Source organism: Drosophila guanche, unplaced genomic scaffold (genome assembly GCF_900245975.1).
Source record: "Drosophila guanche unplaced genomic scaffold, DGUA_6, whole genome shotgun sequence".
Classification (NCBI taxonomy): domain Eukaryota; kingdom Metazoa; phylum Arthropoda; class Insecta; order Diptera; family Drosophilidae; genus Drosophila; species Drosophila guanche.
Window position 1 is genome coordinate 1,338,660 of NW_022995750.1, and position 13,434 is coordinate 1,352,093.

Genomic DNA, 13,434 nt, shown 5'->3' on the forward strand with positions numbered 1-13,434 from the left:
GTGAGTGCTCGAATTCGGCCACACTAATTTGTCGGTCCCGGTCTTTGTTGGCAGTGCTGCGTCAAGCAAATTTCGTTTCTTTAAAATAAGTATATAGCAAAAAATACGAGTTGATTGGATTAAAAAACCAGGAAAGCGTATTTATCTAGAAATTGCCGAGCTAGAATTGAACTCACTTCTGGTTTTGGCAACTTCCTGTTTGAGCATAAGTAGTTGAACAGAGCCGATGTCCAGTTAAAAGCCAAGCGCGAAGCACATTTTTGCAAGTCGTGAAAAAGATTGTCAACTGAAGTTAAATAACTGTACATAAGATATGTGGACGTCACGAAAGGAGGTGGACGAGCAGGTTCACAAAATACTTAGCAAATTTCCGCCCGGACATTTGGTAATTATTGCATTGCGAAATTCTTCAATGTTGCGAAATAGTCGGCGCCGCCATTGGCGCCGTGTATGTAAAGATGTTTGCGTGTGTTTGAGTGTGTTTGCGGCGTCACTTCGCGACGGCTGCTCGGGGATGCATCTTTCAATTGAAAATTGCGCGCTTTTCTACCGTCGCATGGCAATGGGCATGGGATATTAATATTAATATGCCTGCTGCTAGCCTTGTGCTGCTTGCTGTAATGTTTGCAGGAATACCCTTTGCAAAGTGAGGTTAGGCGACATTTATTCTAGTCCTTTTTTCTGCTCTTCTTTTTCCGTATTTGTAGCGCGATGTCAAGGGTATGTCGGTTGCACGAATGTACTATAAGATACAGGAATACCCGAAAGCCATCGAATACCTCAACAGCTATCTGAAGGTGAAGGACGAGGCCAATGCCCACAAGCTGATTGCCGCCTGCTACACGTTGCGCAAACAGCCGGACCCCAAGCTGGCCCTGGAGCACTACCAGCGCTGCATCCAGCTGAATCCGAAGCAGCCCGAAGTGATTAACGATGCTTGCCAACTGCTTCTGGACGAGAACAGCAGCAGCAAGGGCCTCTTCAGCGTGGAGTGCGCCAAGTTCTGGCTGGACAAAGCCGGCGGCATACAATTGAATGAGAGCGAACTGATGTTCCAGTTGCGAATGAAGATAAAACTCCACGAGAGCACCAATGGCGGCGATGGAGGAGTTGGATCGGGCTATGGGGCGCTGAGCGACATCACAGCAGCCAATTCGGAGATGAACGCCCTCGAGGAGATCATGCACAGGGAGCTGCAGGCACGGCCACAGGACGTAAAATTGCGGGTGCGTCTCATGCGCTGCTATCTCGAGAAGAAGAAACTGGAGGAGGCCTTCACCTATGCCTTCCGGGTGGAGCTGGACGAGAAGAGTGGCACCAGCCAGTGTGCCGATTGGTATGACATTATTTGGACCACGCTCACCAAACTGGAGCAGGGCAAGGACCTAAAGAAGTGGGGTCCGCGCTTCTGGCAGCTGGCACTCCTCACCCTAGACCGCCTCGCACAGCTCAGCCTGGAGTCGGGCAAGACCATGCTCGACTGCAGCAGCCATTTGTTCCGCCTCGACCAGTACCTGCACAGGTTCAGCATGGAGAAATCCTCGTCGGCCGATCAATTGCAGCCAGAGCTGCAGCAATCCTGCATCGACCATTACTCGGGACAGCTGCTGCTCCATGCGGTGGCGCTCGTCTTCAAGCGGGAGCTTGTGAGCAACCACAACAAGTGGGTGAAGAGCCTGAAGAGCGCGCTGCCCCTGCTGCTGCTGGGCTACCAGACGAAGCCGCTGCCGGAGAACTGCACCCAGCCCTGGATGAAGCACTGTGACGAGGATCAGAAGAAACTTCTGCAGCTTTGGCGCCTCCAGGGCGCCTTTCGTTGCGCCCAGTTGGGCAGGACTCTGTTCGGCTGCCTCGAGCCCGCAAATGCCCATGACATGGACCAGAAGGAGAACATTCAGACGGGCGGACAGAACAATCAGCCAATGATTGGCCTCTTTGAGAACTCTGATAAGCTGCTGGCCTGTGCCCGCCTGCAGTGGCAGGACAAGAACTGGCGTCGCCAGCTCTTCCCGGTGCTCTTCTCCCATCCCGAACACAAGCTGAAGGAGAACTCATCGCACCTCGTGCGCAACCCCAAGCTGGAAGAGCCGCTGTACGAATGGCCTGAGGAGGCGGACATCGAGTCGTATGAGCGGCAGGCCCTGCTCCTGCAGCCCCAGTCGCTGGCGCAACATGTGTATCTGGCCTTGGGGGCCATCGAGGCTCTCGGCAGCGCTCCACGCGTCGCCTTCTACGAGGGACTGCGCCGCGATGTGAAGCAAGATTTGAGCTTCTGCGGGCAGGAATCGCTCTCGCAGCTAGACATTGATGTGTTTCTCTACGCCACGGTCATCCACACGCACAGCCGCTTGGCCAGCCAGCGGGAGTCTTACGACAGCTGCAATCTGGGCAATTTCAGTGCATCGGCGCGACCCCATATGCTGCCCTACGCCAATGTGCTCAGCCAGTTGGCCACGCCCGAGCAGAGCGGCTGGTGGGATCTGGTTCTGCGCTCACACAAGAATCAAGTGCCAGACTGCAGTCGCGGCGAGCAGCGTGCCCAGATGCAGATGGGCCTGGAGGCGGTGCGCGGCGTGAATGGCGCCAAGGCCGATACCATCATACTCTTCAAGCTGGGCGCCATTCTGTGTTCGCGCCAGGATCGGGATGTGCTCGAGCATCGCATCGACACCTTGTACAAGCAGGGCTTTAATATGATGCGCCGCGAACAGCAGCAAGGAGGAGGCGGCCATGAGCACTATCCGCGATTCTTCAAGATCGTTTCGGACTCCTCAAGGGAGGCTTTCCAGGAGCGGCTCCGTCTCGCCGAAGAGGCTGTCTCGTACTTCAGCTCGAAGATGTTCAAGGCGCATCAGTATCAGCAGTTTATCGACGAGGTGCGCGGCCTCAACCTGCCCATGGCCACGTACCTGCAGGCGGAGGCGTATCGCATGCTGGAGTACTCCAGCCAGATCAACAGGGATGCCAAAGCGCGCTACTGGGAGCAACGCAGGGACTACCTGCAGCAGACACAGCAGCTGCTACGAAACCAGGTGAAGCACCCGCTGTACGGGATGATCCGCAGCGAGGTTGGACGCTGCGAGGAGGATCGCTGCGAGACGAACTACGATGTCTACGGCTCGCCGGAAAATCACAACAATTCGTCGAGCTACGAGGATGCCGAGGATGCGGACTTCTATGCAGGTGCTTCGCTCACGCTCAACCGTTCACGGCGTCACGGGGAGCCGCCAGTCGCTTCGAGGGACACACCAGTTCGTGGTACACCAGCTACGCCGGTCACAGCGGCCACACCGCTGGCCTCCAATGCGAAATTCAATCAACTGGAGGAGACAGTCAATCAGATGAGCAAATCCCTGTGCCAGCTTAAGGACGATGTCAGCACCGGCATCACGGACATGCGGCAGGAGATCAAGAACCTAACCGAAAAGTTTACGGGCATTGAAGATTTGATTAAAAAATTGAAGATTACACACCGCGAGACGCCCACCAGGGATGTGGATCCAGCGACGGCCCTCGGTCTGGATGATCTCCTCATCATTGAGGAGCTCGATGCACAGCAGCAGCAGCATCAGCAGAGCCAGGCAGCAGCCGCAGCAGCAGTAGCGCAGCAGCAGCAACATCAGCAGTTGCTGTCTACGAATTATGGTGCACCCAATGCCAATCCGGGTGGATTTTTCAATGGCGTTCCGGGCATACAATCGCCACAGGATCGCTTCCTGCAGGGCGCCTACGGCAGTCCATTGTTCAACCAGAATCAGCTCTACAATTATTATGCAGCCCAAGCGCAGCAGTATATGCGCACTCCACCGGCTGCTGGCACGTTGCCGCCTCTGAATATATTTGGTAAGTTTGTCTAAACCCTATCGAAATATAAATCCTGACTATGTTTCATCTGAAATGTCGTAATTTGCAGGAGCGCAGAATCCAAACTTTGCTGGCATACCGGGAATATTCCCACCAGCACCCGCTGTGGCACCGCCCAGGTCCTACCTGGAACCGGCTGGTAGCTTTGGACAAACGCCTGCCAGTCTGATACCGCCACAGTCCGCAGTCCCAGCAGCAGCAGCTCCACCACAGCAGCCACCCGGTCCAGCCCCGGCCATTGCTGCGCTTCTACCGGTGGAGCCGCCCAAGCCTCCAACAGCTGCAGTGGGAGGTCCTGGATTCTTCAACTCATCTGCTCCGGTATTTATGCCATCGCCCATTCAGGCTCCGCAGGCAAAGCCGCCATTGGTTGCTGCAGCTCCAGTCGTTGCTCCACCGCCAACAGCCGCAGTGGCCCCAACACCGGCCATTCCGTCACTCTTCAATCGCGCCCTAAACAACCAGCCCGTGGAGAAGGAGCCACCGGCTAATGTGGTCATAACCAGCTCCGATCCGTTACCCAAACCAGCCACAGTCGCTGGCGTCCAGCCGACGCTAAGTGTAACAATTCCTGCACAGCATATCAAGCCGAGTTTGGTGCAAAACACAGAGCAACAGCCGCAGCTACAGCAACAGCCAGCAGCACTGCCAGTGACTGTGCCAACAGCTGCCGTGACAGCAACCTCCAGCGGGGCTTTCAACTTTAGCTTTGGCACCAGCAATGCGGAGAGTCCGTTCTCATTCAAGACGCAGGTGGCCAAGGCCGCTGCCGAGAAGCAAAAGGAGCAGGAGGCCGAACAGGCCCAGGCCCTGCTCCTCAATGAGAGTGCCAAGAGTGCCGCAAGTGAGCCGAATAAGAGTGCGGTCGCTGCAGATGCCTCCCTGGAGTTGGACTACGATCCACGTCCGGACTTCCAGCCCATTATAGCGTTGCCCGATGAGATTGAAGTGCGCACGGGCGAGGAGGATGAGGAGGTCAAGTTCTGTTTCCGTGCAAAGCTCTTCCGGCTGGTGTCGCACGAGTGGAAGGAGCGTGGCATTGGCAACATTAAGATACTGAAGAACCAGGCCACCGGCGTCTCGCGCATCCTCATGCGACGCGAGCAGACGCACAAGGTCTGTGCCAATCACAAAATCAATTCAGAGATGTCACTGGCCACACCCCAAGGGGACACAGAGCAAAAGTCGTTCATTTGGGCGGCTAACGACTTTGCCGACGAGGAGGTGGTGCCCGAGACTTTCCTCGTTCGTTTTAAGTCTCCCGACACGGCCAAACAGTTTCACATTGCCTACACTGTAGCGCGTCAGGAGGCTTCCAAGGCAGCCACAACCACCACGGACACCGCAGCTGCTGCAGTTCCCGAGGTGCCAAAGGCACCTGCTGCAGCCCCTGCCCCAGCAACCGCTGTACCCAAGAGCTTTGTGACCAGCACACCTGCCACATCGTTCGGCAAACCCTTTGAGCCCTCAAATATGAAGCTATCGGAATCGCTGGCAGCTCTGGCTGCTCCAGCCTTCTCGACCAACCAAACCTCATCGACGACAGTGGCCAAGTCTCTCTTTGGTGGACAGCAGCCTGCTGCTGCTGCTGCTACTACTACTCCTACTTCCACTGCTGTGTCGTCCACTCCCACGGCATCCGCAGCACCGCCGACAGTGCCGCCGTTTGCCAGCTTCAGCTTTGGCCAGCAGGGAGCCGGGCCAACGGCCTCGCCATTTGGCAATTTGTCCTTTGGCAGCATGTCGTTTGGCAGTGTCTCGGCCGTCAACAGTAATACGAGCGGCAACAACAACACCTTGTTTACCACAGCAGTGCTCCAGGACAGTACGCTGCAGGGACAGCAGCAACAGCAAAGGTCAAAGTCAACAGGCAAAGAGGAGACCGAATCCGATGCCGAGGAGTACGAGTCGACGGCACAGTTTAACCCAGTGATCCCGCTGCCCGAAGTGGTGAAGGTGGTTACAGGCGAAGAGGACGAGGATGTGCTGTTCGAGAATCGGGCCAAGTTGTTGCGGTATTTCAAGGAGACGAGTGAGTGGAAGGAGCGTGGCCTCGGATCCATGAAGCTGCTGCGCAACCGCAAAGATCCTAGCCAGGTGCGTCTCGTGATGCGTCGCGAGCAGGTGCACAAGACGTGCTGCAATCAGCGGCTGCTGCCAGAGACGACCTTCAAGTATCTCGTCAACTCGACCACGGCCCTAACCTGGGCGGCCCAGGACTTTGCCGATCAGGAGCTGGAACAGACAACGCTGTGCGTGCGCTTCAAGAAACCAGAGACATGCAAGGAGTTCTATGATGCAGTGCTAAAGGCACAAAAAGAAATGAAAGAGGTTGAATCGTCCAGCACCAAGACGGATGGAAAGCAGTTGGCTGCCAAAGAAGAAAAGTCTGGAGCAGCAGCCACCGCCAGCAAAGGCTTTGGCGATGCCTTTAAGCCCAAGGCTGGCAGCTGGAACTGTGAGGCCTGCTACACGAGCAATGGCCAGGATCAGTTGTATTGTCTGTCCTGCGAGGGACCCAAGGATGCGACAGTGCCGCCCAAGCAGCCAGCAGGCTTGGATCTATCGAATGCTCTCAATCTATCTACCAGCAGCGCGAGTAAGTTTTCATTTGGCTTTGCCCCCGCCACAACAGAGGCAGCCCCAGCCACAGCAGCGACTACTCTCCCCTCGGGCTTCATTTTCGGAGCCAAGCCACAGTCAACGGAGAAGCCAGCTGCTTCAGTGGCAGCCACATCCTCAGCTCCTGCCGCATTGCCTGACAAAGCGTCTGGATTTGGTGATGCCTTCAAGCCCAAGGCGGGCAGCTGGTCCTGCCGCAGTTGCTATCTGAGCAACACGGGGGATGCCCTCTACTGCAGTGCCTGCGAGGCGCCCAAGGACGACACAGTGCCCAAAAAGGAGAGCAACGCTTTGGGCTCAACGTCGGGCCTCATCTTGCCGGCCACGACAAAGTTTAATTTCGGCTTTGGAGAGCCTGCTGCACCGCCCACTGTCGCAGGGGAAGTCAAAGACGGCGAAGCCACCAAGAGCGTCTTTGGATCGGCCAGCTTCAGTTTTGTGCCCAAAACGTCGGCAGCGGCGCCTGTGTCTCTGGAATCGGGCACCTTTAGCTTCACGATGCCAAAGCCCGCACAGCAGCAGCCAAAGAGCCCCGGCGGGTCTGGCAATGATAATGGGGAAAACAATGATTCCGATCCGGAGGAGGAGAATAATACGCATTTTGCACCTGTAATCCCACTACCGGAAAAGGTCGATGTCAAGACTGGCGAGGAGGACGAGGAGGTGCTATATGTGCAGCGGGCAAAGCTTTATCGCCTCACGGACGAGTGGCGCGAGCGAGGCGTAGGCAATGTGAAGATCCTGCGCCACAAACAAACCGGAAAACTGCGAGTGCTGATGCGACGCGAGCCGATCTTCAAGGTGTGCCTCAATCACGCCCTCACCGCAAGCGTCGCCTACAAGCCCAAGGACGAGCGCTCCTGGCTGTTTGTCGTGCACGATTACAGCGGGGGCGAAAGCGTCAACGAGCGCTTCACGCTGCGATTCAAGAATAAGGACATTGCCGATAACTTCCTGAAGGTGGTCAAGAGCGCCCTCGATGGCACCGCCCCAGCCATTGTTGAGGAACCACACACATCCGCTGCGCCGCCTGCAGCTGACATTACTGAAGCCAGTCGCGACAGCGCCTCGTTGATTTCCCAAGAGAAAAAATCCCTGGCCGATGAACACGACCTCTCGTTCGGATCTGGCTGCACGGGCTGTGTGGGCTGCGATCCAGAGAAGTTTGACTGGACAAATCACCAGACCTCAACCGCCCCCATCGCGGATGAAGTGTACCCTCCACTGCCCATGCATTTGCCAGCCCTGAAGCTACCGCCTGCCGCTGATCTGCTCGCTCAATCACAGCAACAGCAGCCGGCAGCTGCTCAGTTGAGCGGCGGCTCATCCATCTTTAGAGCCAGTTCTCTGGCGAGCGCCAACAGCGGCGGCTTCAGTGGCTTTGGCCAGGCAGTGTCTGCCAATTCCACGGAGGCTTTGGCTTCTACTCCTGCCAGCAAGCCAGAGGAGAATAAACCATCGACTGCATTCGTTTTTGGCAGCGCAGCATCAGGTGAGTCTTGCCAACGGGCATACCCTTAAGAATTCCATTAATTTGTTTGATAAAATCTTCCCTCAGATAAACCCACCTTTGGCAAGAGCCTGTTTGGTGGTGGCAAACCCCAGCAGCAGCAGCAACAGTCGATCTTCAGCAGCAGCCAGGGCAATGTACTGGGATCCATATTTGGCAGTGGCATTGCCGAGACCAAAGATCAGAGTGCCAAGTCCATATTCGGAGGAGTTGGCGGCGGCGCCAATCCAGAGTTGACGAAATCAATTTTCGGCGGCGTAGCCAAAGTGGATCCCGTGACGGCAGCGGCGCCTAAGACCATTTTCGGTGGCACAAACACTTCTGTATTTGGCGGTGGATCGTCGGGCTTTGTGTTTGCCTCTGAGGTACCCGCTTTTGGCCAAAAGACCCAAGGCATCACGTTTGGAGATCTGGCCAAGCCGCCAACACCACCCAAAGATAAAGAGACGGGTGAGAGCAACGAACAGACGAAGGACAACAACATCCCAAAGTCGGTATTCTCTTTGGCTTTTGGTGACACGAAGGAGACTTCCTCGCCTGCTGCTGGAGGTGCTGGTGGTGGAGCTGTGGGTAGCTCCAGTTTGGCGGATTTGGCCAGCAAGGCTGGTAGCGATGATTTTGCCAGCTTGTCCGCGAAGAATCAGGGTACACCCATGGGCTTCAATAAATCAGGCAGCGGCGGCGGTTTCTACAATCTCACGCACCAGAATGACTTTAAAAACTTTCAATCGCCCAAGGGAAACAACACAACGGGCGGAGGTGGTGATGCAGATGGCGAGGGTGATGGTGATGCCACAAACGATGACAACTACGATCCCTACTATGCGCCCATTGTCGACTTGCCCGATGAGATCGTTGTGAAGACGGGAGAGGAGGATGAGACTAAGTTGTTTGGCGAGCGATCGCGGCTTTACCGCTTCGATACGAAAACTAAAGAATGGAAGGAGCGTGGTAGGTTTCCATACATCCAATTATTTATCCACTTTGATTACAAAAAATCTCCTTTGTGGCAGGCACTGGTGAGCTGAAGATCTTGGAGCATCCACAATTGCAGTCCTTCCGCATGCTCATGCGACAGGAGCTGGTGCCCAAGGTGCTGCTGAACATGAAGATAGCCGGCGACCTGAAGCTGGTGCCCATGAATGGCCAAAAGAAGAGCTTCTCGTGGTATGGCCTCAACTATGCCGCCGACGCCGAGGGCAAGACATCCATGGAGGGAGTTGTTGAACAGTTGGCCTGCCGCTTTGGCAAGCAAGACGTCGCGGATCAGTTTTTGGATCGTGTCAACCAGTGCATAAAGCGCGCTAGTGAGGCCTCAGCGCAGGCTCAGGAAAACTCGGAGACTGAGGATTAAACAAACACTCGAGTTAAACAAATAGAGTTTACATATAGTTACTTAGTTCTTTCGTAAATAAAATCATAATTTTCATTCATTCTTTAATGTAACTCGAAATTTTGTACGTGCATTTTAACGTGCTCCCACTTCTGGATGAACATGTGTGGCCATCGGATACTTGTATTTTGCATCCTACGACAGCAACCGCAGCACGGACAGTTGGCGTTCTGCCAATGGCTTGCCAATGGAACGCTGACTAGCTGGAACTCCAGCAATGCAAGCCGAAAGTAGCAGGAGGTCTTTGGGCGCGACTCCAGCGATGACACCAGTGAATGCTTTCTACAGGTTGTGGGCCAGAATTTTATTAGATCCTTGACGACCAGAAGTTGCAGCAATCTTTTTGAACGTCTTAACAGCCGCTCGACGACACTTTGGGATGTCCCATCATATTGTTTGTGCCGGTAACTACTCCTCGCCGCGCCCCACAGTGATGTGTCCTGCACGTTCAAGTCCAAGTAGTCTCGTGGCTGCTGTAACGCTGCGCCAGAAAGTTTAGGTGAGTTAATCCAGACGCCTTGAGCAGACAGTGATGTGAGTGGGCCGGCTAGCCATCATTGCACAGAGTGAAAACTCCGAGTGGGTGTGCCCGAAAAGAGAGTAGTTTCAATTTGAGCGAGGGGCTTGAGCACAAAAACTGCATGGCTAGATGCTCCGTGTCGGACGAGGGAGCTGTTTGTTTTGTTCTAAATTTTTGTATACTAAATAAAAAAGGAAATTTTAACAAATGTGCAAAAGTTTTGTGTTCTCAGAAACTGGAATTAATATAACAAAGTTTATTTTGGATAAAATGTGCATTTATCCATTGCTCAAGGTAAACAATTTCAGTTTGGATCGACTATTGCGGCCTCAGGGATTGTCGTTTCTTCAGTCTTCTTTTTGTGGGTTTTCGAACGAAAATGAGTTCTCAAGTTGGACATGCGATTGAAGGCGACATCGCAGATCTCGCAGCTGTTGGGAATTTAATAAATTTCAAGATTAAATCCATATGCAGGATAGTGGCAAATGTTTTCTCTTTACCGAAATGGACGATCGCCAGAGTGCACCACTTCATGTTTCCTCAAGTTGCTCATGCTGTTGCACCTGTGAGGGCAAAAATTGCAGGCATAAGGTTTATCAGTCCTCTCCGGCTTGAGCCCTTCGTGGATTCTAAGATACAAAATGTTAATTTAGTTCTGTCTTTTTGCAAAATATTGAGTAGTTACCTCTGATGACGATAGCGTTTGTTGCTGCACACAAATCTCTGGTCGCAGTACTTGCAGGCGTATGGCGCCTCTCTTCTGTGCTTCACCCGGATGTGCATCTTCAACAGGAACTGACTGTACTCCTTGTGGCTGCACTCCGGGCACTGAAACTTTCGTATGCCCGTGTGGCGCACCAAATGTAGATTCAGATTTCCCTTGTCGTTGAAGTGCTTGCCGCACTGATCGCAAATATAATTTTGATTAACTCGATTCTGGCGCTTTCTACGTTTTCGCTCAGCTTCCTTCGTGGGAGAAGCCTCTGTGTTTTCGGCCGCTATAAGACTTTCCGTCAACTCCACAGACGGGACTGGCGCTGCCACTGGTGAATGCAACGTGTCCGCCGGGGCGCTGTCGCAAGAATTTTGTCTAGAGGAATGTTTGCTACATGTTTCCTTGTCTTGAGATCTGTTCGGGGCTTCCACTATATCTGGCTGGGCATCTGAGAGTTGATCTTCCTCCTCACATTTTATTTCAAGTGGCAAGCCGTCCTCATTCCCTAGTGGGTCGTCTAGATGCCTTTTTAGGGCAACATCATCAGAAAGGAACACCTCGCAGTTGCCCTGCGTCAGCACAGCGTGTGTCCTGATGCAACGCTCTCGGAACAAGATGGCGGTGTTCAGATCCATGAGGCAGCAAGCGCAAATGCTCCTGGGCATATCTAGCTGGTCGGTCATCTGCCAGGAGTCTACTTTAGCACAGAAAACAGTCGGGAGTCCCAACTTACCCAGATGCCAGTCAGAAATGAAACCTTCCTCACAATATCGTTGTCCCCTTCAAAAAGATTTGTTGCATTTAGGCCGTATACTGTCTCGCCGCAGGTTCGACACCGCAGCGACATAATGAGGCACCCAATTTATACCCCCAATAATATTGTTTTATTAAATTTCTGGCTTTCTTTTGTATTTATGCCCATTTATGTGAATGGCCTGTTGCATTGGCGGCGTGGGTGTGTGACTGCCAATTGCGGGCGCCATAATCAAAGAGAGTTAACAAAGATTATTACACAATAAATGTAATATACAATAATAACATGGCCGGTAAAAGCCTGGTGTGCACACTGCAAGCACGTGGGGAACATAACCTCTACGCCAGGTAAGTATTGGAGCAAAACTGTAACAAGTTACATATTTCGACGTGGCGATTTCCCCCTTATAAAGGCGGGTGGCCAAATAATTCCCCTCTACACAAGGGTAGAGCGGTAACTCAAAACCTCAAAAAAAAAAAAATTAAAATAAATGTAATAAAAATGGCTTATAAATGTGATAAATGATATGTTAAATGTGTAAAATGTACAATTCGCATTATTTGAAATGCTGTGTCCTGTACACGAAGTCTCCAATTTGGCGCCAAAAATTAAGAGAATAATTTATTTTTAGTCATCAGTTACAGATTCGCTTAAATCGAAATCAATGTCTCCGTCTTCGTCAATCGCTTCGTACTCGCAGGCATCTTCATATTTTCTCACCCTGGTCAGATGATACTTGGTCTGATAGTGCCCACGCAGGAAAATTGCCTCCTTGAACTCTTTCTCGCAAATGTCGCAGCTGAACAAGAAGTTTTGGATTGCGGGTCGTTAGTTTTGACAATTATCTATAGTATTATGGAAACCTACTAGAACTTTCCCGTTCCTCCGCCCTTGTGTAGTTCTCCGTGCTTAGCCAGACCCACTTTGCTGATGAATGTCTTGCCACATTCGACACAGCCGAATGGCAAGTCGTTTGAATGGAATCGCCTGTAGAAACACACAAATTCAGCATTTGGAGTACATGCTAGACGCTATTTGATTGCTTACCGCTCATGTCGGCATCGACTGGGACTGTTCGTGAATGCCATGCCGCAGTATTTGCAGAGAAAGGGCTTCTCCCCATTGTGTTTGACGCGGACATGCATTTTGAGCTGGGCAGCCGTGTAGAAGTAAGAGTCGCAATCCTTGCACACAAACTTTTTCTCAGAGTGGCGCAGCTTGTGGTCTCTCATGTTGCTTATGTCGTTGAAGGACCAACCGCACTGGTCACACACGTACTTTTTCTCTAAGCAAGGAGCTCGTTTTCTCTTCTTTTTTGGCGGACCGGACCCCATCCGCTGGGCTTCTTTTGCACTGGTAGTCCGCTTGGGGCCTGGGCCTGGTGTTTTGGTAGCCGATAAAGTTATCAAGGTTCCTTCTGGCAGGCGGGTGCGCTTAACCATTTCGCGGGGATAATCGCTTCTAGGACTCGGTTCTGTTTTCTTTATTTTTTTGGCTTCTTCCAATGCCGGAAATACATGGGTGTGTTCCTCTTCCGGCTCGGAGAACTCTTCACTCACGACGTCGTCATCATCGAAGGTATCCGCAGGCTGCACATTATCATCCAGTGGGTCGTGCGCTTCTTCCACAGCATCTTGGACGCTGGTTACCTTGAGATGCAGACGCTTGTGTGTTTTCAGGCAACGATCCCGGAACACTGTTGCCTGGTTGAGGTCCAGCAAACAACAGGAACATATATGCGTTGGTAGATTTTCTTCGAATTTAAACTGCAAGTTTCAATTCAAATAATTTGTTATCAAATATTATGTTCCCGTGTCTTACCGGGATGCCCGTCAGCTGCTTGATTCTCAGCAGTATTAGCGAGTTTTCCTTGTCGAATAGGTTCTTCGGATTGGAGATGAATATCTGCTCGCCACACGCTCTGCATTCCAACTTCATTTTTGGCAGTTTTCAATTATTAGTCTTTTTATTTATTTTTGTTGTCAAATAACAAAAAGCAGCTGTCTAGGATTCTTCTTCTTCGTCTGTCTGATTTGCCATTCACCTGGAAGCTAAC

The 13,434-nt window shown here is 52.5% G+C and overlaps 3 protein-coding genes across 3 annotated transcripts; 1 reads left to right on the forward strand and 2 right to left on the reverse strand.

Annotated features, from left to right (window-relative positions):
* The first annotated feature begins 17 nt into the window (after positions 1-17).
* On the forward strand, positions 18-9,442 carry LOC117586488 (E3 SUMO-protein ligase RanBP2). The gene is made up of 5 exons (XM_034276586.1): positions 18-385; positions 708-3,843; positions 3,914-7,978; positions 8,045-8,947; positions 9,010-9,442. The coding sequence occupies exons 1-5, from the start codon at positions 314-316 to the stop codon at positions 9,348-9,350; spliced, it is 8,517 nt and encodes a 2,838-aa protein (XP_034132477.1). The 5' UTR covers positions 18-313; the 3' UTR covers positions 9,351-9,442.
* A 708-nt stretch (positions 9,443-10,150) lies between these two features.
* On the reverse strand, positions 10,151-11,561 carry LOC117586490 (transcription factor Ouib-like). Its single transcript, XM_034276588.1, has 4 exons — positions 11,358-11,561; positions 10,595-11,307; positions 10,410-10,538; positions 10,151-10,340 (listed from the first exon to the last, which is right to left on the reverse strand). The coding sequence occupies exons 1-4, from the start codon at positions 11,469-11,471 to the stop codon at positions 10,214-10,216; spliced, it is 1,083 nt and encodes a 360-aa protein (XP_034132479.1). The 5' UTR covers positions 11,472-11,561; the 3' UTR covers positions 10,151-10,213.
* Positions 11,562-11,972: 411 nt separating this feature from the next.
* LOC117585962 (transcription factor Ouib) lies at positions 11,973-13,411 on the reverse strand. Its single transcript, XM_034275771.1, has 4 exons — positions 13,200-13,411; positions 12,426-13,144; positions 12,246-12,365; positions 11,973-12,177 (listed from the first exon to the last, which is right to left on the reverse strand). Exons 1-4 carry the CDS (start codon positions 13,314-13,316, stop codon positions 12,006-12,008), a joined length of 1,128 nt encoding a protein of 375 aa, XP_034131662.1. The 5' UTR covers positions 13,317-13,411; the 3' UTR covers positions 11,973-12,005.
* Between the last annotated feature and the right edge of the window lie 23 nt (positions 13,412-13,434).

Excerpts from the sequence above, each read along its gene's own strand:
- LOC117586488 (XM_034276586.1), top strand. The coding sequence starts at position 314 with ATGTGGACGTCACGAAAGGAGGTGGACGAGCAGGTTCACAAAATACTT. Across the intron at positions 386-707 it reads AATTTCCGCCCGGACATTTG|CGCGATGTCAAGGGTATGTC; the intron begins GTAATTATTGCA and ends CCGTATTTGTAG. Across the intron at positions 8,948-9,009 it reads TAAAGAATGGAAGGAGCGTG|GCACTGGTGAGCTGAAGATC; the intron begins GTAGGTTTCCAT and ends CCTTTGTGGCAG.
- LOC117586490 (XM_034276588.1), bottom strand. The coding sequence starts at position 11,471 with ATGTCGCTGCGGTGTCGAACCTGCGGCGAGACAGTATACGGCCTAAAT. Across the intron at positions 11,308-11,357 it reads CATTTCTGACTGGCATCTGG|ATGACCGACCAGCTAGATAT; the intron begins GTAAGTTGGGAC and ends GACTCCTGGCAG. Across the intron at positions 10,539-10,594 it reads AAACGCTATCGTCATCAGAG|AATCCACGAAGGGCTCAAGC; the intron begins GTAACTACTCAA and ends TTTGTATCTTAG.
- LOC117585962 (XM_034275771.1), bottom strand. The coding sequence starts at position 13,316 with ATGAAGTTGGAATGCAGAGCGTGTGGCGAGCAGATATTCATCTCCAAT. Across the intron at positions 12,366-12,425 it reads AGTCGATGCCGACATGAGCG|GCGATTCCATTCAAACGACT; the intron begins GTAAGCAATCAA and ends GTGTTTCTACAG. Across the intron at positions 12,178-12,245 it reads GGAGGAACGGGAAAGTTCTA|CTGCGACATTTGCGAGAAAG; the intron begins GTAGGTTTCCAT and ends CTTCTTGTTCAG.